Source organism: Capronia epimyces, assembly GCF_000585565.1.
Source record: "Capronia epimyces CBS 606.96 chromosome Unknown aczIQ-supercont1.9, whole genome shotgun sequence".
NCBI classification, from domain to species: domain Eukaryota; kingdom Fungi; phylum Ascomycota; class Eurotiomycetes; order Chaetothyriales; family Herpotrichiellaceae; genus Capronia; species Capronia epimyces.
Genome location: NW_006912912.1, coordinates 215,126 through 227,913, shown reverse-complemented (window position 1 = coordinate 227,913; position 12,788 = coordinate 215,126). Strand labels below are relative to the sequence as shown.

Here is a 12,788-nt window from a genome sequence, read left to right as displayed (position 1 = left end):
ATTCCTCGTGGTGAGATGAAAGGGTAAACATGCCGCGCCTAGGTCCAGCTCCAACGAATGTTGAATGATTTGCATGCACCAGAAATGATACTCCTCCCCTGCTGTTGCTGCGATGTCCAGATTGCTACAGGAGACCGTCTTCAAATCTTCGTGTAGGTCCCTGAGTAGATATTGCCGCGTCCTCTGGGGACTCAAAGGCGCACGGCGACAAGCCCAACGACCATGGCGAGGAAAGCAAGTAAAACAAACAGGTCAATGTAGGATCCCCAATCGGGCCGAATAAAAGCTGTTGAGGTCGAGGCGGAAAGTCCGCTTCGATAGACGAGATATGTACAAGAGTTACGTGACATTAGAGTACATGGCAAAACGCAAAGTCAACTCGACACCACTCCAGCCAACGGCAATTGATAGACCCAGCACACAAAGGAAAAGAAAGGAAGCCCACAATAATTGATTGGACGGAAAACGCGGGATGGTGTTCGGAGGTCTCACGGCTCCGATCTGGGTGGGACAGGCTCCGACCGGGCCGGACCAGAAGCGACTGAGGTACTATGCAGCAGCATGAGCGCACAGAAGCGGGTGTGGAGGGTTTCACTTGGCGGCAGCGGCAGAGAGCATCTTCTTCTCGTCGGCGGCGAGCGAGCCATTGGTATTGGCATTGGCATTGGCATTGGCGGCGCGGGAGTCGTCCTTGGGCATCTGCAGCAACCAGCTGGGCGGGGCGATGCCGGTCTGCTCCTGGATGGTGGTGAGCAAGGGTGGCAGGGACTGCAGGATGTTCTTGATGGGGGCGATGCCGGCGTCGGAGCCGGACCCGGCGCCGGCGGAGTCGGTGTTCCAGACAGTGATCTTGGGCTGCAGACCCTGGACGGCCTTCGCGTTGGCCAGTGCCAGCTTCTCGTAGGTGTTCTCCTTGAGCATCATGAAGGTGAGCAGACCCTGAGGTCCGCCAAAGGCCTCGGCGAGGGCCTTGTACGCCTGGGCCTGGGCCTGGGTGGCTTCGGCCTCTCGCATTTTGGCATGGAACATGGCGTCGGCCTCCTTGATCTGGCGCTCGACCGCGGCCTGGATCTGGCGCTGCTGCTTGAACAGCTGGGCCTCGGCGTCCTGCTTCTCGGCGTAAGCGCGGACGTCGGCGCCCTTGGACTCGCGGTAGAAGTGGGCGTCGGCCTCCTGCTGCGCCGTCTCCTTCGAGATTTGCGCGCGCACCAGGTCCTTAGCCCGCAGCCGCTCCAGCTCCGTCGCCGCCTTCTTGGTCTCGACCTCCTTCTGCAGCTCGGCGTCGCGTGCCTCGGCCGCCCGCCTCGCCTTGATCTGCGCCATCTGGATGCCCATGTTCAGCTCCGTCTGCCGATTGGTGAGCTCTGCATCCGCCTGCGCCTTGTCCGCTTTGCGCTTCGTCTCCAGCACCGCCGTCTCCGCCTCGATCTTGGAAATCTCTTGCTTAGTGTGCCCTTTCTTGGCCGCCTCGCCGATCTCGCCTCGCATGCGTGCCTCGGCCACGTCGATCCGAGCTTGATTCGATGCCCCTTCATGGGCCTTACGTGACAGAAACGCAAAATACTCTGAACCGGGCGTGTCTTGTAGTTCTTTGACGTTGGCGTTGTAGATCCTTAACCCGAATTGGTCCAGTTCCTTTTGCACATTTCCTATCACCTATAAAGTATGCTCGTTAGCATGTGATGAGAGTAGTAGGTTGGTAGCCCAACAGTTTGTTGGCAAGGGGAGGTCGGAATTTCGGCATCTTGGGCCGACTCACCTTCTCCTTGAACATCTGGCGCTCTTTGAAGATCTCCTCCATAGTCATGCTCGAGACAATGACGCGCGTCTCACCCTCAATGATACCCTTGACAATGTCCTGGACGTGGCTTCGCGCGGTTGGTGTGATGGCCAACCCAGGTCTCTTGGCTGATGAAGACGATCCGTCCGGATTACCGCTCAGCAGGAGGGCGTATTTCTTCAGAGCCTCCGGCTCGTTGTCCGGGCCGATGGTGAAGACGGCCGGCAGAGCGAACTGGAGTTTCTCGATCGTCATGGCTTGCAGGTTCAGAGAGAAGTCGAAGGGTGAAACCGAGATGCGAGCCACCCGTTGCCATGGGTAGATGAACGCCTTCTTGACGATCCGGACATCGTCGACACCGGCGCCGGTGATGACGAGGTACTCGTTGGCGTTGGAGATATGGAACCACATAGCGGCAGTAGAAACGTTTGACGATGGTGCAAGCTAAGAGGAAGAGGGTTCGCGCGACCTATTTGTAAATCTCGAAGACCAAAGCCTTCACCTACTCCCTTGCAGTGAAGAAGAACTAGGTAGTCTTTGTCTTCACCGTTGAACCTCGTGTTCTAACTGCGGGCAACGGTTTAGGGTTACCCCAAGGTGATGAGTAGCTCTCTGGACAAGGTGGTTGGGCAAGGGATCGAAAATGGTGAGCAGATAAACAGGACTGCTGGGTCGATATGAGCGGAGGGGAAAACACACGAGCGTTCGAGAGGGAGGTACAGGAAAGATATACTCTTCAGCTGAGGACCTGTCGACCCGCGCCGTACACAGCAAACTTGTCCCGTGCACAGCTGCGAACCACAAAGGGGGTGGGATTCCGCCCTGGCTGTGACCGTGTTGCCGACAATGGATGCATGCCTTGGTGTGACGGCTCGTGCAAACCGGACTAACAGAGTAGCGGGTACAGCACCAGGCGTAGGCGTATACCAGCTAGCATGCTTAGAAATTGTACTCTAAAGACTGAAGCTGTAACCCTCGGCAGTAGTACTATTTTTCTCTTGACTAGACTCAACCATGGAGAGCGCGGAGGAGCCCGAAGAAGATCGGCCGACGGCCATCATGCAGACTGTCTTCTAGAAGCCAAGCACTGTGGAACTCAATAAACGAGGTCATGGGGTCGACGAGGGCGACGAGGGCGACGAGGGGTGGAAACCCGAATACGACGATCTGCACGTTCCAGTGGTTGCTAGTTGGTTGAAATAAGGCAACCTCTCTTGGCTCGGGGGGTGCGTTGTTCGCCTTGCGCAGTCGATGGAGATGGAGATGGAGATGGAGATGGAGATGGAGATGGATATGAGATATGACGATGGATGGTGATGGCGTGAGGCAGTTCAAACAACCACAGCCACAGATGCGATGGATTCCACGGCGAGGCTGTACAGGTACAAGTAACTAGTAAGTGAACCATCAGAAAGAAGATCCATCGATAGACAGCATCAGCCTTCCCATCGTGGAGCGTAGAGTTGTGCAGGCGGATTCATACTCTGTAGCAGTGGGCAGTGGGCGCAGCACCTAGGGCCGAGTGTAAAAGCGGCGTCCCATGGAATCAGCCTTGCGAGGGGCTCCTTAGGCTCAGGCCAAGCGAAAAAGAGGAGCGAGACTTCACAGGCCCCCAGCCGCGCCCTTGGTTTGATCTCGGGCTCACCACCCTGCCTCCTCCAGTGTCTCTCCACCTTCTCATCGGACCTGGTGCCATGTTCGGCTGTACAGTGATACACTATATCCGTACACAGTGCACCACTACTGCACAGCAAGAGGGAACCGGCCAACCATCGTCCCGATCTCCGCTTGGACATCCCGCCTTGCTTGACCTAGTCTTCCTCTCACCGGTTTCGCAGACTGACGATTCCCTAAGCCCACCAGCCTGAAGTTGAGGCTTTTAATCGCACCCATGAGCCAGTGCTGAACCAGTTCCCCCCCTACTTCCTACTCTTGTCGGCTTCTCCCTTCTCTTGATCCCGGGCGTGAGGCCTGAGCCCCTCCATCTGCGACTAACAGCCTGCTCAACACCTGTGCATAGCACAGAGCAAGAGAAAGCAAAGACCAATGTCCAAGTCAACAGAAGATCCCTGGAGCTCATCAGAGCCCATTCCAACCTATGAAGAATCCATGGCGACTTCCGGCCATCGGCCTGAGGTTCCGTCACGCGAGAAGTCAACGTCGGCCCCCTCCATAATACGACGGGAACGCAGCCGACGGATCCTCAATCTGGTCACAAACTCGATCATTCCTTGCTTCACCCTCCACCTCTCGAATGCATGCAACCGGCTTGCTATCGCCATCGTCCCGTCAGATGTCCTCCGAGCCAGCGGTCCAGTCACTGAGCAGAACATTGTGGCGCCAGCACTGCCGAATGAGACGACCGCGTCGGTCATTCCTCTTACTGGGGACGAGAACCGTTCTTCCTTCTGGACGCAGTACGCCGTGGTGCAGGAAGTGGATGTAGTGCTGCGATGGGAGCTGTGCGGCTCTTCAACTATACCCAAGGACGTACGTCCTGAAGATGACCAGTCAAACCCTCCGTCACCCCCAGTCCAGCCGCAAGACACAGCATCGCGCCCAGCACCCCCATCTAAAAAGTCCTGGCTAAAGAGAACATTCGTGTTGCCTGGCCCAGACCACGATCCGACCGGGGAAACCGGGAAATGGAATCTCGGCTGGCGGGAGTCCGACTCTCCCACCGGCGAAGGCAGCTCTTGGAGTGACCGCCCGCTAGGAGCGCATTCGTCAGGGACGAGAATGAGAACGAGAACAAGGACGCTACAGCCAGACGAAATTGATGTGCATACGAACTTGCAGGACGTGAGTTTCCGCACGGAGAGCGAGCTGGGATTACTGGAGACAACCACTGTCAGGTGTATTTGGGTGGAGATCGAGGTCGGTATATAGGATTGTCAGGAGAGGCTCGATACAGGTATAATCCGGCCATCTCCCCATTCATCTTCCATTCTCATCGTTCTTTGGCTCACCTGGAGCATCCCATTTAGGTCGTGTGACTATTACTTCCTACACCCTTGGCACCAACCATTCACTGTTCACCTCGGCGCCTGCTGGTCAGGCCCTTACTCAGTAGGTATGCTCAGCCGAATCCAACTCAAGGCACGAAGACGGTCCTCTCCCTTTTGGCTGCCCAGGCGACATCAACATCCTCCAACTTGCGCACCTTGATGTCCTGTGGTGGCAGCTTAGCCACTGCGGCTAACAATGCTGGCAATTCCTTGTTGAACTGGGCCATGGACCAGGACCCGGGCCCTGTGCCTCCCAAGGTGAGGTCCTTAGACCGCAGCAGCGCTGCGGGCAGAGCGATGTCTGGCCCCGCAACGGACCCGACCTGGACATACTGCGTGGGCACTTTGGAGTCGAGCGCGGTGAGCAGTGCCAGCGCGGGCGGGCCGTATAGGTAGTCGAGGATCAGGTCGACGTCACCTAGGGTCGAGAAGTCGGTATCGGCGATCTTGGTCTCGGCCAGGACAATGCTCTGGTCGAGGTTGAGAGCTGCCATTTCGGCGGCGTTACGCGCGACGCCTATCACCTTGCCCGCACCGAGCTGTCGCATGAAGTGAACGGCCACTTTGCCCGACAGCGCGGTGACGCCGACGATGACCACAGTGAAGGCCTGCGGCAGCCGCTCCCGGTCGACGCGGGCTGCCAGCGCCATCCACGACGACATGCCCGGGTTTACCAGCCCCGCGATCTGCACTGGATCCACGCCCGTGGGTGCTGCGGTTACGGCACTCGCCGGCACGCTGACATATTCGGCGAAGGCGCCCCCGGAGGCAATGCTGCTGAAGTACACCGTCTGTCCGTCCGGGAGCGTGCCCACACCATCCGCTCCAGGCACGTACGGCAGCGCCGCCTTCTTCGTGCTGTAGTGTGTCCCGACCACTTGGCCGCGCACGAGCTGGTGCAGCCCGGCTGCGAGAACCTTGACCGTTACTGAGTCCGGGTCGGACGATACTGGTTGGGGATGGGAGGTGGTGAATGTTGGTGCCGAGCCCCAGGAGGAGACTGTGATTGCGCGCATACCGAGGATTGTTTGAATTCTTCCCTTGGTTTTTTCAGCAACCCGGAGTGACAAGTGTAGTTGTAGGTGCAGCCTTAGGTGGTGCACAGGATAAGTCTAAATCATGAACTCGACATAGGCATTCACGGACACGAGGGGGTGGGCTGGATGATTATATAACTGTATGTCCAGATTGGGTTTGTTTGACACATGCATGGATTGGTTGTCGATTATTATGCCGCTCTTACTCATCAGTGATGACAACCTTACCGATTATTTACGTTTACAGAGTATATTTACAGCTGTAGCACGATGCAGGACTTTGATAGGGGTAAGGATTCCGACCGTCGGAACCTGCCTAATTGCCGGTCCCATACTGTAATATCGTGTAATCTTAGCACTGTGACTTGGGTATGAGATCTTTTCCATCTTTTCCCTTACTCGGACACCGAGCATTGAAGTAACAGGCCTCGTTCTGGTCCTCGTTCTGGGGAAAGTCACGAGTCATCCCATCAGATTCGCCATCCACGACGACCACGTACGTCGAATATCACGACGGTCTCACCCATGAGCCTGTACGAAGAGGGTGCTTTCGGCTAGTTTGTAATATGATTGATACATGTGAACGAATATACAAATTCTACAGTATGGACGAGGGCAATAATCTATAGTTCTATTGGTCTGTTCTACTGTATGCCACTGTATCTCTCTGTCAGGCAGCAACACGAGGACAAGGCACTACTCGAGGACAAGGCAGCAACACGAGGACAAGGCAGCAACACGAGAACAACGCATCAACGACGCCCGGTTCGTGGGACTAAGACTCAAATCACAAAGCACCGCGCAGTGGGCTGCAGTGTCACAGCAGTGAAGGTAATCACAATGGTCCAAATTCTGTATATATAAAGGCGGTATATGATCATCCAGTCCGTCTTGGATTTGGTCTTCCAAGCAAGGTTACATGTTTACAGTCAAACCCATCGAATGATCTTGAATATGATGATTCGTGGTTGTGAAACAAGAGTGAAGACATTTCGAAGTTGCAGGCGAAGACCTCGACATATGATTCGTGCAGAATACGTCTTATGTGAAAGGGCGCAAGCACGACCGCGCCGAACACCTTGTGTACCTCCTAGCGGACAGATGAGAGATATACCCATGTCTCTTGACGCTCAAGATCGCAACCTTAACGGGGAATGCCCGAAGTGTGCCAGGCGAACTCCATCCGATTCATCGGATGACTAGGCTCGGTCAGTCGTACCCCAGTTCAGAATTGAACAGCGAAAGCGAGCTTCGTTACAGGCATTGGGGGCGAGTTTCTGATATGTGCTAACTTTGGATTAGTAAAGCAGGCTCCCATCAATTCGGCACAACTCACAAGTCATCCGTCTTTTTGACCCTATAAACCTCGTGCGAGACTTGATCAAGGTTTACAGAGGGGGATGATTTGCAATAGAGATCGATGACAACATGCATCTTTGTGGAGTCATCTGGAGGGCATAGATGTGGAAAGTAGTCGTCTGCAGGATCAATCTTGACTGTCTCAAAGAATTTTTCTATGATTGTTCCTGGTTCACGTTCATATTTCTCGTGGAAACGAAGGACGATTCGTTTCGGGGTTCTTTGCATCATGCTGCGGAAGGATGATCGTATGTTGTCGGCGGAGTAAGTGTGCTACAGGGCTGAACTATTTCGATTTGCGTATAAACAACACTGCTTGGTGGGAATAGGGCACGGATGGAAAAGACTCTTGGATAGTACTTTGGCTAGATAAGTTTCGAGGCGAGACAAAGTTGCTTGCCTTAGTGGAGGGAAGAGACGAGACGAGAGTCGTAAATTAGAAAGACGTCTAGAAGAGAACGGTCGGGCGCGCCGCTAACTCAGAATTCTAGTCGGGTCTAATATAAGGATAAGTGTAGAGGTAGTGAGCGCGAGCGTGAGTCGTTAGAAAAGCAGCACAGTCGTGGTGGTCGCAGTGAGGAGGACGACGTCACTGCAGTGGAATTGGCACATTAGGCACATTAGGCACACTAGTATCAGTACGGCGTACTACTACTACCTACCTGGCACCTAGTAGGCGTCAGAATTCGTTGCGCACCCCACCTGGATTTATATGAGAAATACACGATATTTAGCCACCACTTAGAATATATAGCGAAATCTATATATATTACCTAGTAGGCTAGTACTACTTACTCTCTAGATTCTATCTATAGTATAAACTACTAATTTATAGTATAAATTTATCGAGAAACGTCGGAAAGAAGACGGTAATATCTCGTCTTTTTAATTTAAATGACGAGGGCTTACTAGCAGATAATAGTCATTTAAAGTAAAAAGACACGATTATCCTCTCTTCTTTTCGATATTTCTTAATAAATATATACTATAGCTATAATATTTTATTTTATAGATAAAATTTATAGGGTAAGTAGTACTAGCCTATTAGGTATTATATATAGATTTGACTATACATCCTGAGTGGTAGCTGAATATCGTGTATTTCCCACCTATTCTAGGGTGGGGTGCGCGAAGAATTCTGACTTAGGCTAGGTGCCTGGTATTATTATACTATACTGCGTGTAGTAAATCACAAGTACTGAATCCCTCCCTCTACGCGCTCGACTCACTGGCAGTCCCTCCTATCAACCGACAATCCCAATCCCAATCCCAATCTCAAAATGGCTCCCTCCCAAATCCAGATCGCCACCTCCTCGCTCCAGCGACTGCTGAAGGAAGAAGCGTCGTACTACAAAGAGCAGGTGCAGCAGGAGGTGCGCATCGCCAAGTTGGAAAAGGAGGGCGCTGGAGGTGGAGCTGACGACGAGGACGGCAACCGAGAATTCCAGTTGAAGCAGGAGGTACGTTTTGCTGTGCTGTGCTGTCCTTTGCTTTGCTTTGCTAGTCTTTACCTGTTCTTTCTCTACCACCCCCTAGCGGAATCGCCCTCAGACCGGCTGGGCGGCGAAGTACCTAATTAACCATTTGTCGTTGTTGGCGTCTGTAGAAACGAGCGCTCGAAGAGACAAAAGCCATTATCCCTACGATCAGGGAGCGCATCACCAGCGCGCGAGAGAAACTGGAGAGTGTCCTGGTACGTCTTGCCGCGTCGTGTCTCAAATGCCCATCCCCCCTCCCTTCCCGCCTGTCTGTCTTGCTGGCTGGCTGGATTCATGTCCATTCTCGTTTCTACACCTTGCAGCATCCACACAACAACTCCTGGACCGATCAGATGGACGGACTCCCGCTAATATGGGCCACCTCGTTTCGTTTGCCTACAGGACACCGCCACGAATGACGAGGAACGCAGTAAGGCCGTTGAGGTCTTGAAATCGGCCAAGGAGGCGCAGAAGGACGATCCGGTGGCAGGACAGCAGACCTCATGACTGTCGGATCGCTTGATGCGTCCACTTTAGACCCCGGCTCGGAGGTGCAAACGGCGGAATGACTTAGCCACCGAGAAGGCATATCAGAATGTCTCGGATCGGGTCGGCATGGCAATGGCTTGCAATGCGCTGGCTGGACTGCAGTGGCGTTGATATCTCGCCTCGACTCGTGCATGGCGAGGCCTGGGAGCCTCACTGGCCGACCTATGCTTCCTGTACTCCATATCCAGAAAAAACTCTAGCTGGAGCCATGTATCTCCCACCAGGTGGAATCCGAGCTCGCTCCCACCATATCAGTCGGTGATGATCAGGCGCTACGTTGATCTAATGCCGTTGAACTCGCCTGGGCCGACATCGATCTTTACTACAACTGGTCTCCTTCTCGGCTGACCAAAAGAAGGTTATCGTCCCTGTCCTCTCCATCGACATGATCAGAAAACATTCGTGTCCGGGCACCTCTGCTCACTTCAAAAGACCCGTGCTGGGTTTGAATCCTTCGATTTACCACTGTGCTCTAGACCCTCCCTTAACTCGTGTCCATGCCGTCCCCAATCTTCTCGGCCGCGGTATTCGCCGCTGCATGTCCATCTTCATTTCCCGCGCCTGGGCCCGCATCCACATCGGCACCGCCGTCCATGTCGACATCCTCATCCCTCTCGTGCTGAGGTGGCGTGCCTCTGCCCTCTGGTAACGTCGACCTGGGCGTCAATGCACCACTTCCACGTACGGTGGCCAACGGAGTTGACGCGTCGTCAATTGGCCGCGGAGTGCCAGCGTTTGAGATGCCATCTCTGCTATAACCCACACCCAGCATGTTGTCATCATCGTGCTCGTGCTCGTGTTCGTGCTCACCGGCTTCTTGCGTCTGTTCAGTCTCGTCGTCTCGCTCCGGCTCCTTCTCGTCGCGCATCAACCTCCGCAGCTTCAGTCCCTCGTGCACAACTTTGGCCAGCTGCTCACGGCGCTCAAGCCAGGCCTGTTTGTGTTCCTGTGCCTCGCGCTCCAGCTCTTCAATCTCTGCTTTCAGTTTCTCAATATTGACATGCTGTTCATCACGCGGCTTCAGCGCCGGATTCTGGGTGATCTTGTCCGCCAACACATCGTAGGTTTTACGGATCGCCAGCGTTTTCTGTGCCTCGTCCAATTGGACGCGGAGATTAGTGGTGTTCTCTCGCACCTCCTCGGCTGTGGCTTCGATTTTGAGCTTTTCAGCGGCATACCGCTCTCGCTCTCGCTCGTTTGCGCTGCGGAGGAATTGTATGCGCGCAATGCTGCTCTCGAATGCGGCGAAATCCAGAATCACATCTTCACGAAACCGGTGGATATCCTTGAGAAACTGTTTATGTTGCTCTGCCGGATCCGTGGCTGCGGTAGTCTCATCCGATGAACTGGGCCGTGAAAGGAACGCATTGATCGGCGTCGTCGGTGCAACGAGTCGCTTAGTTAAACGTTTGAAAGGACGCTCTTCAATGCCCAACAGCCGAGTGGCGTGGAGTTTGTCTGTGGACAAGGACAGTTAGTTGAATAGTCTTGCTTGAATGATTGATTTGACCAGGTCTCACCTTCTTCGGCTTGATCTAATACGGTAAACTTTGCCATTGTTGCTGCAGATGGTATAGCAAATGCAATCAATCGTCCAGGATCCAGGATACAGGATACAGTAAGAGTCAACTATAAGACGGGTTCTAGGAGGTGCTGCATGCAACGTCGCTCGTCATTGTCGCCGGTCGTAGGGACGGAGACAAAGTAAGTCATACATATAAGTTTCATTCCTCGCGGAGGTTGGCGATCGATCACCGCCGTCCGCAGCTGCCCTAGCAAGCGCCCTGCGCCCAAGGCTCCACAGCTCATGAGGGGCTTACATATGTAGGAGGACTTCACCTTTGTTTAAACCAAGACACTTCCCCGGAATACTGTCCGCCTCGAGTCTCACTCCACCACTTCATGACCTGGGCTATCTTACAACCTGCTTTGCTCCGGCGCAACTCGCCCTTCTGTCGTGCTATCTAGCCTACCGAGGTGGTGAACATGCCGGCCGACACTCTCTTCAACATGGCCCGCCGGGCATGCATCCGATGCAGTGGCCGCATTACAGACATTGGAGACCTGGACTACGAACTCGTCCGACCAGTGCTGCTGAAGATCGAGAGCCCCGAGAAATTGGTGGGTGCTTCCCTCCCGTGGTTTTTCCAAGACTGATGAACCATCTTTCTCGCTCAGCATCAAATCGAACGGGCCTCACCACAGATCATAGGCAAAGATGCCGAGCTCTGGATGACTTTCATCAAACGCGACATCGCTGACTGGCATCTGAAACCCCATGAGCCCAAAGACCCTAAGAACTGGTACAAGGTCTACTGCAAACTGAAGGAAGATGCACGCCTGGCCGCCATTGCCGACGAAGCCATGTTGAAAGTCGCCTTGGCCAGCATCAAGAACGAGAAGGAGCAGAATGTGACCCAGATTGCGTCGAGGGTCAATCTTCCCGCCTCAAAGAGGGCTCGGATCAACTACAACTACATCAGCGGGAGGACAGGGAGCAAGGGAGCCCACAAGATGACGATGCTGGAGAAGATCAAGAAAGAAGCTCGCGATGCAAAGGCCTCGAGAATGAACAGACCGATGCATGAGCTGCCGAAACGAGCCACAACCGTTACGAGGCCTCCCCAGCAATTCGTGGACGACTTGAAGCAGAAAGCGGCCACTCCGGTGTCTCCTGCACTTATTCGAAACCCCGGCCCAATCCGGACTTCAAGGCCGCCTTTGCATGCTCCCAAACCGGGACCAGCAGAACTCGACGCCTCGTACGATCTGACAAGGGATCGCGAAGCCAGACTGCGTGCACTGAAGAGCGGAAGGGCAGCATCGAATCCCACAGCGTCACTTCCGGGATCGACGGCCAGAAATCCACCTGTACCTGCCACACGGTCAGATCCGCAGATCCAGGCTCGCTTGACTCTCGACTTCTTAGAAACTCCCGACGAACACGACGTCGAACCGCCGCGAAAGCTGCTCAAAGTTAACGAGGATGACAGACCAAGGTCAGGGAGTCCCATGAGACTCAATCCTCAACCACAGCGGCTGCAGCGAAAACTTCCACCCTCACCTTTCATGTCGACTCCCAGGAAGATGGCAAAGAGGCCGGGAATATCTTAGACCGCGTCACATTTGAAAGGACATTGATAGGACCAGATTGGAGGGCGTCTAACTATTGGAGTGAACTGGATTTGTTAGATGAACATGCTTGCTTCTCTGCTTGACTGTGTAATCTTCTTGTTTGCATTTCAATAGCTGCCACCCCACCCTTGATTGTCCGCCTGCAAACGTCCATCTATGCATCGACCATGTCCTCACAACAGCCATCATCCCCTATTCCAGGGAACTCATTTCATTGCAAAAAAAGGCATACTACGCCTGTACAAGAAATGCTTGTAGTGCCCATTGACTGCAGTTTCATGCCTTTCGTAGAACTATTGTCGTTCTGGACGTCGCAATCCTCGCGTGGATGACGGATCGTGTCTCTCTGTGCCTCACTTGATCTCATGGGCGCCTTAATCACGGGTCGTTAGTTTCATCGGCACCTCCCATTCCTGTCTCGTATGCGTTGTTCTGTCACCGT

At 53.9% G+C, this 12,788-nt stretch overlaps 7 protein-coding genes across 7 annotated transcripts; 3 read left to right on the top strand and 4 right to left on the bottom strand.

The window, feature by feature from the left end:
- Positions 1-591: 591 nt before the first annotated feature.
- Positions 592-2,191, bottom strand: A1O3_09062 (flotillin; the record flags this gene model as incomplete). Its single annotated transcript, XM_007739158.1, has 2 exons — positions 592-1,656; positions 1,760-2,191. 2 exons carry the CDS (start codon positions 2,189-2,191, stop codon positions 592-594), a joined length of 1,497 nt encoding a protein of 498 aa, XP_007737348.1.
- A 1,698-nt stretch (positions 2,192-3,889) lies between these two features.
- A1O3_09061 (uncharacterized protein) lies at positions 3,890-4,669 on the top strand (the record flags this gene model as incomplete). The annotated part of the gene is made up of 1 exon (XM_007739157.1): positions 3,890-4,669. The coding sequence occupies one exon, from the start codon at positions 3,890-3,892 to the stop codon at positions 4,667-4,669; it is 780 nt and encodes a 259-aa protein (XP_007737347.1).
- A 205-nt stretch (positions 4,670-4,874) lies between these two features.
- Positions 4,875-5,804, bottom strand: A1O3_09060 (uncharacterized protein; the record flags this gene model as incomplete). The annotated part of the gene is made up of 1 exon (XM_007739156.1): positions 4,875-5,804. One exon carries the CDS (start codon positions 5,802-5,804, stop codon positions 4,875-4,877), a length of 930 nt encoding a protein of 309 aa, XP_007737346.1.
- Positions 5,805-7,013: 1,209 nt separating this feature from the next.
- Positions 7,014-7,415, bottom strand: A1O3_09059 (uncharacterized protein; the record flags this gene model as incomplete). The annotated part of the gene is made up of 3 exons (XM_007739155.1): positions 7,014-7,024; positions 7,084-7,112; positions 7,162-7,415. 3 exons carry the CDS (start codon positions 7,413-7,415, stop codon positions 7,014-7,016), a joined length of 294 nt encoding a protein of 97 aa, XP_007737345.1.
- A 1,049-nt stretch (positions 7,416-8,464) lies between these two features.
- Positions 8,465-9,169, top strand: A1O3_09058 (tubulin binding cofactor A; the record flags this gene model as incomplete). Its single annotated transcript, XM_007739154.1, has 3 exons — positions 8,465-8,644; positions 8,791-8,877; positions 9,065-9,169. 3 exons carry the CDS (start codon positions 8,465-8,467, stop codon positions 9,167-9,169), a joined length of 372 nt encoding a protein of 123 aa, XP_007737344.1.
- A 526-nt stretch (positions 9,170-9,695) lies between these two features.
- A1O3_09057 (uncharacterized protein) lies at positions 9,696-10,768 on the bottom strand (the record flags this gene model as incomplete). The annotated part of the gene is made up of 2 exons (XM_007739153.1): positions 9,696-10,669; positions 10,732-10,768. 2 exons carry the CDS (start codon positions 10,766-10,768, stop codon positions 9,696-9,698), a joined length of 1,011 nt encoding a protein of 336 aa, XP_007737343.1.
- Positions 10,769-11,197: 429 nt separating this feature from the next.
- On the top strand, positions 11,198-12,325 carry A1O3_09056 (uncharacterized protein; the record flags this gene model as incomplete). Its single annotated transcript, XM_007739152.1, has 2 exons — positions 11,198-11,332; positions 11,390-12,325. The coding sequence occupies 2 exons, from the start codon at positions 11,198-11,200 to the stop codon at positions 12,323-12,325; spliced, it is 1,071 nt and encodes a 356-aa protein (XP_007737342.1).
- Between the last annotated feature and the right edge of the window lie 463 nt (positions 12,326-12,788).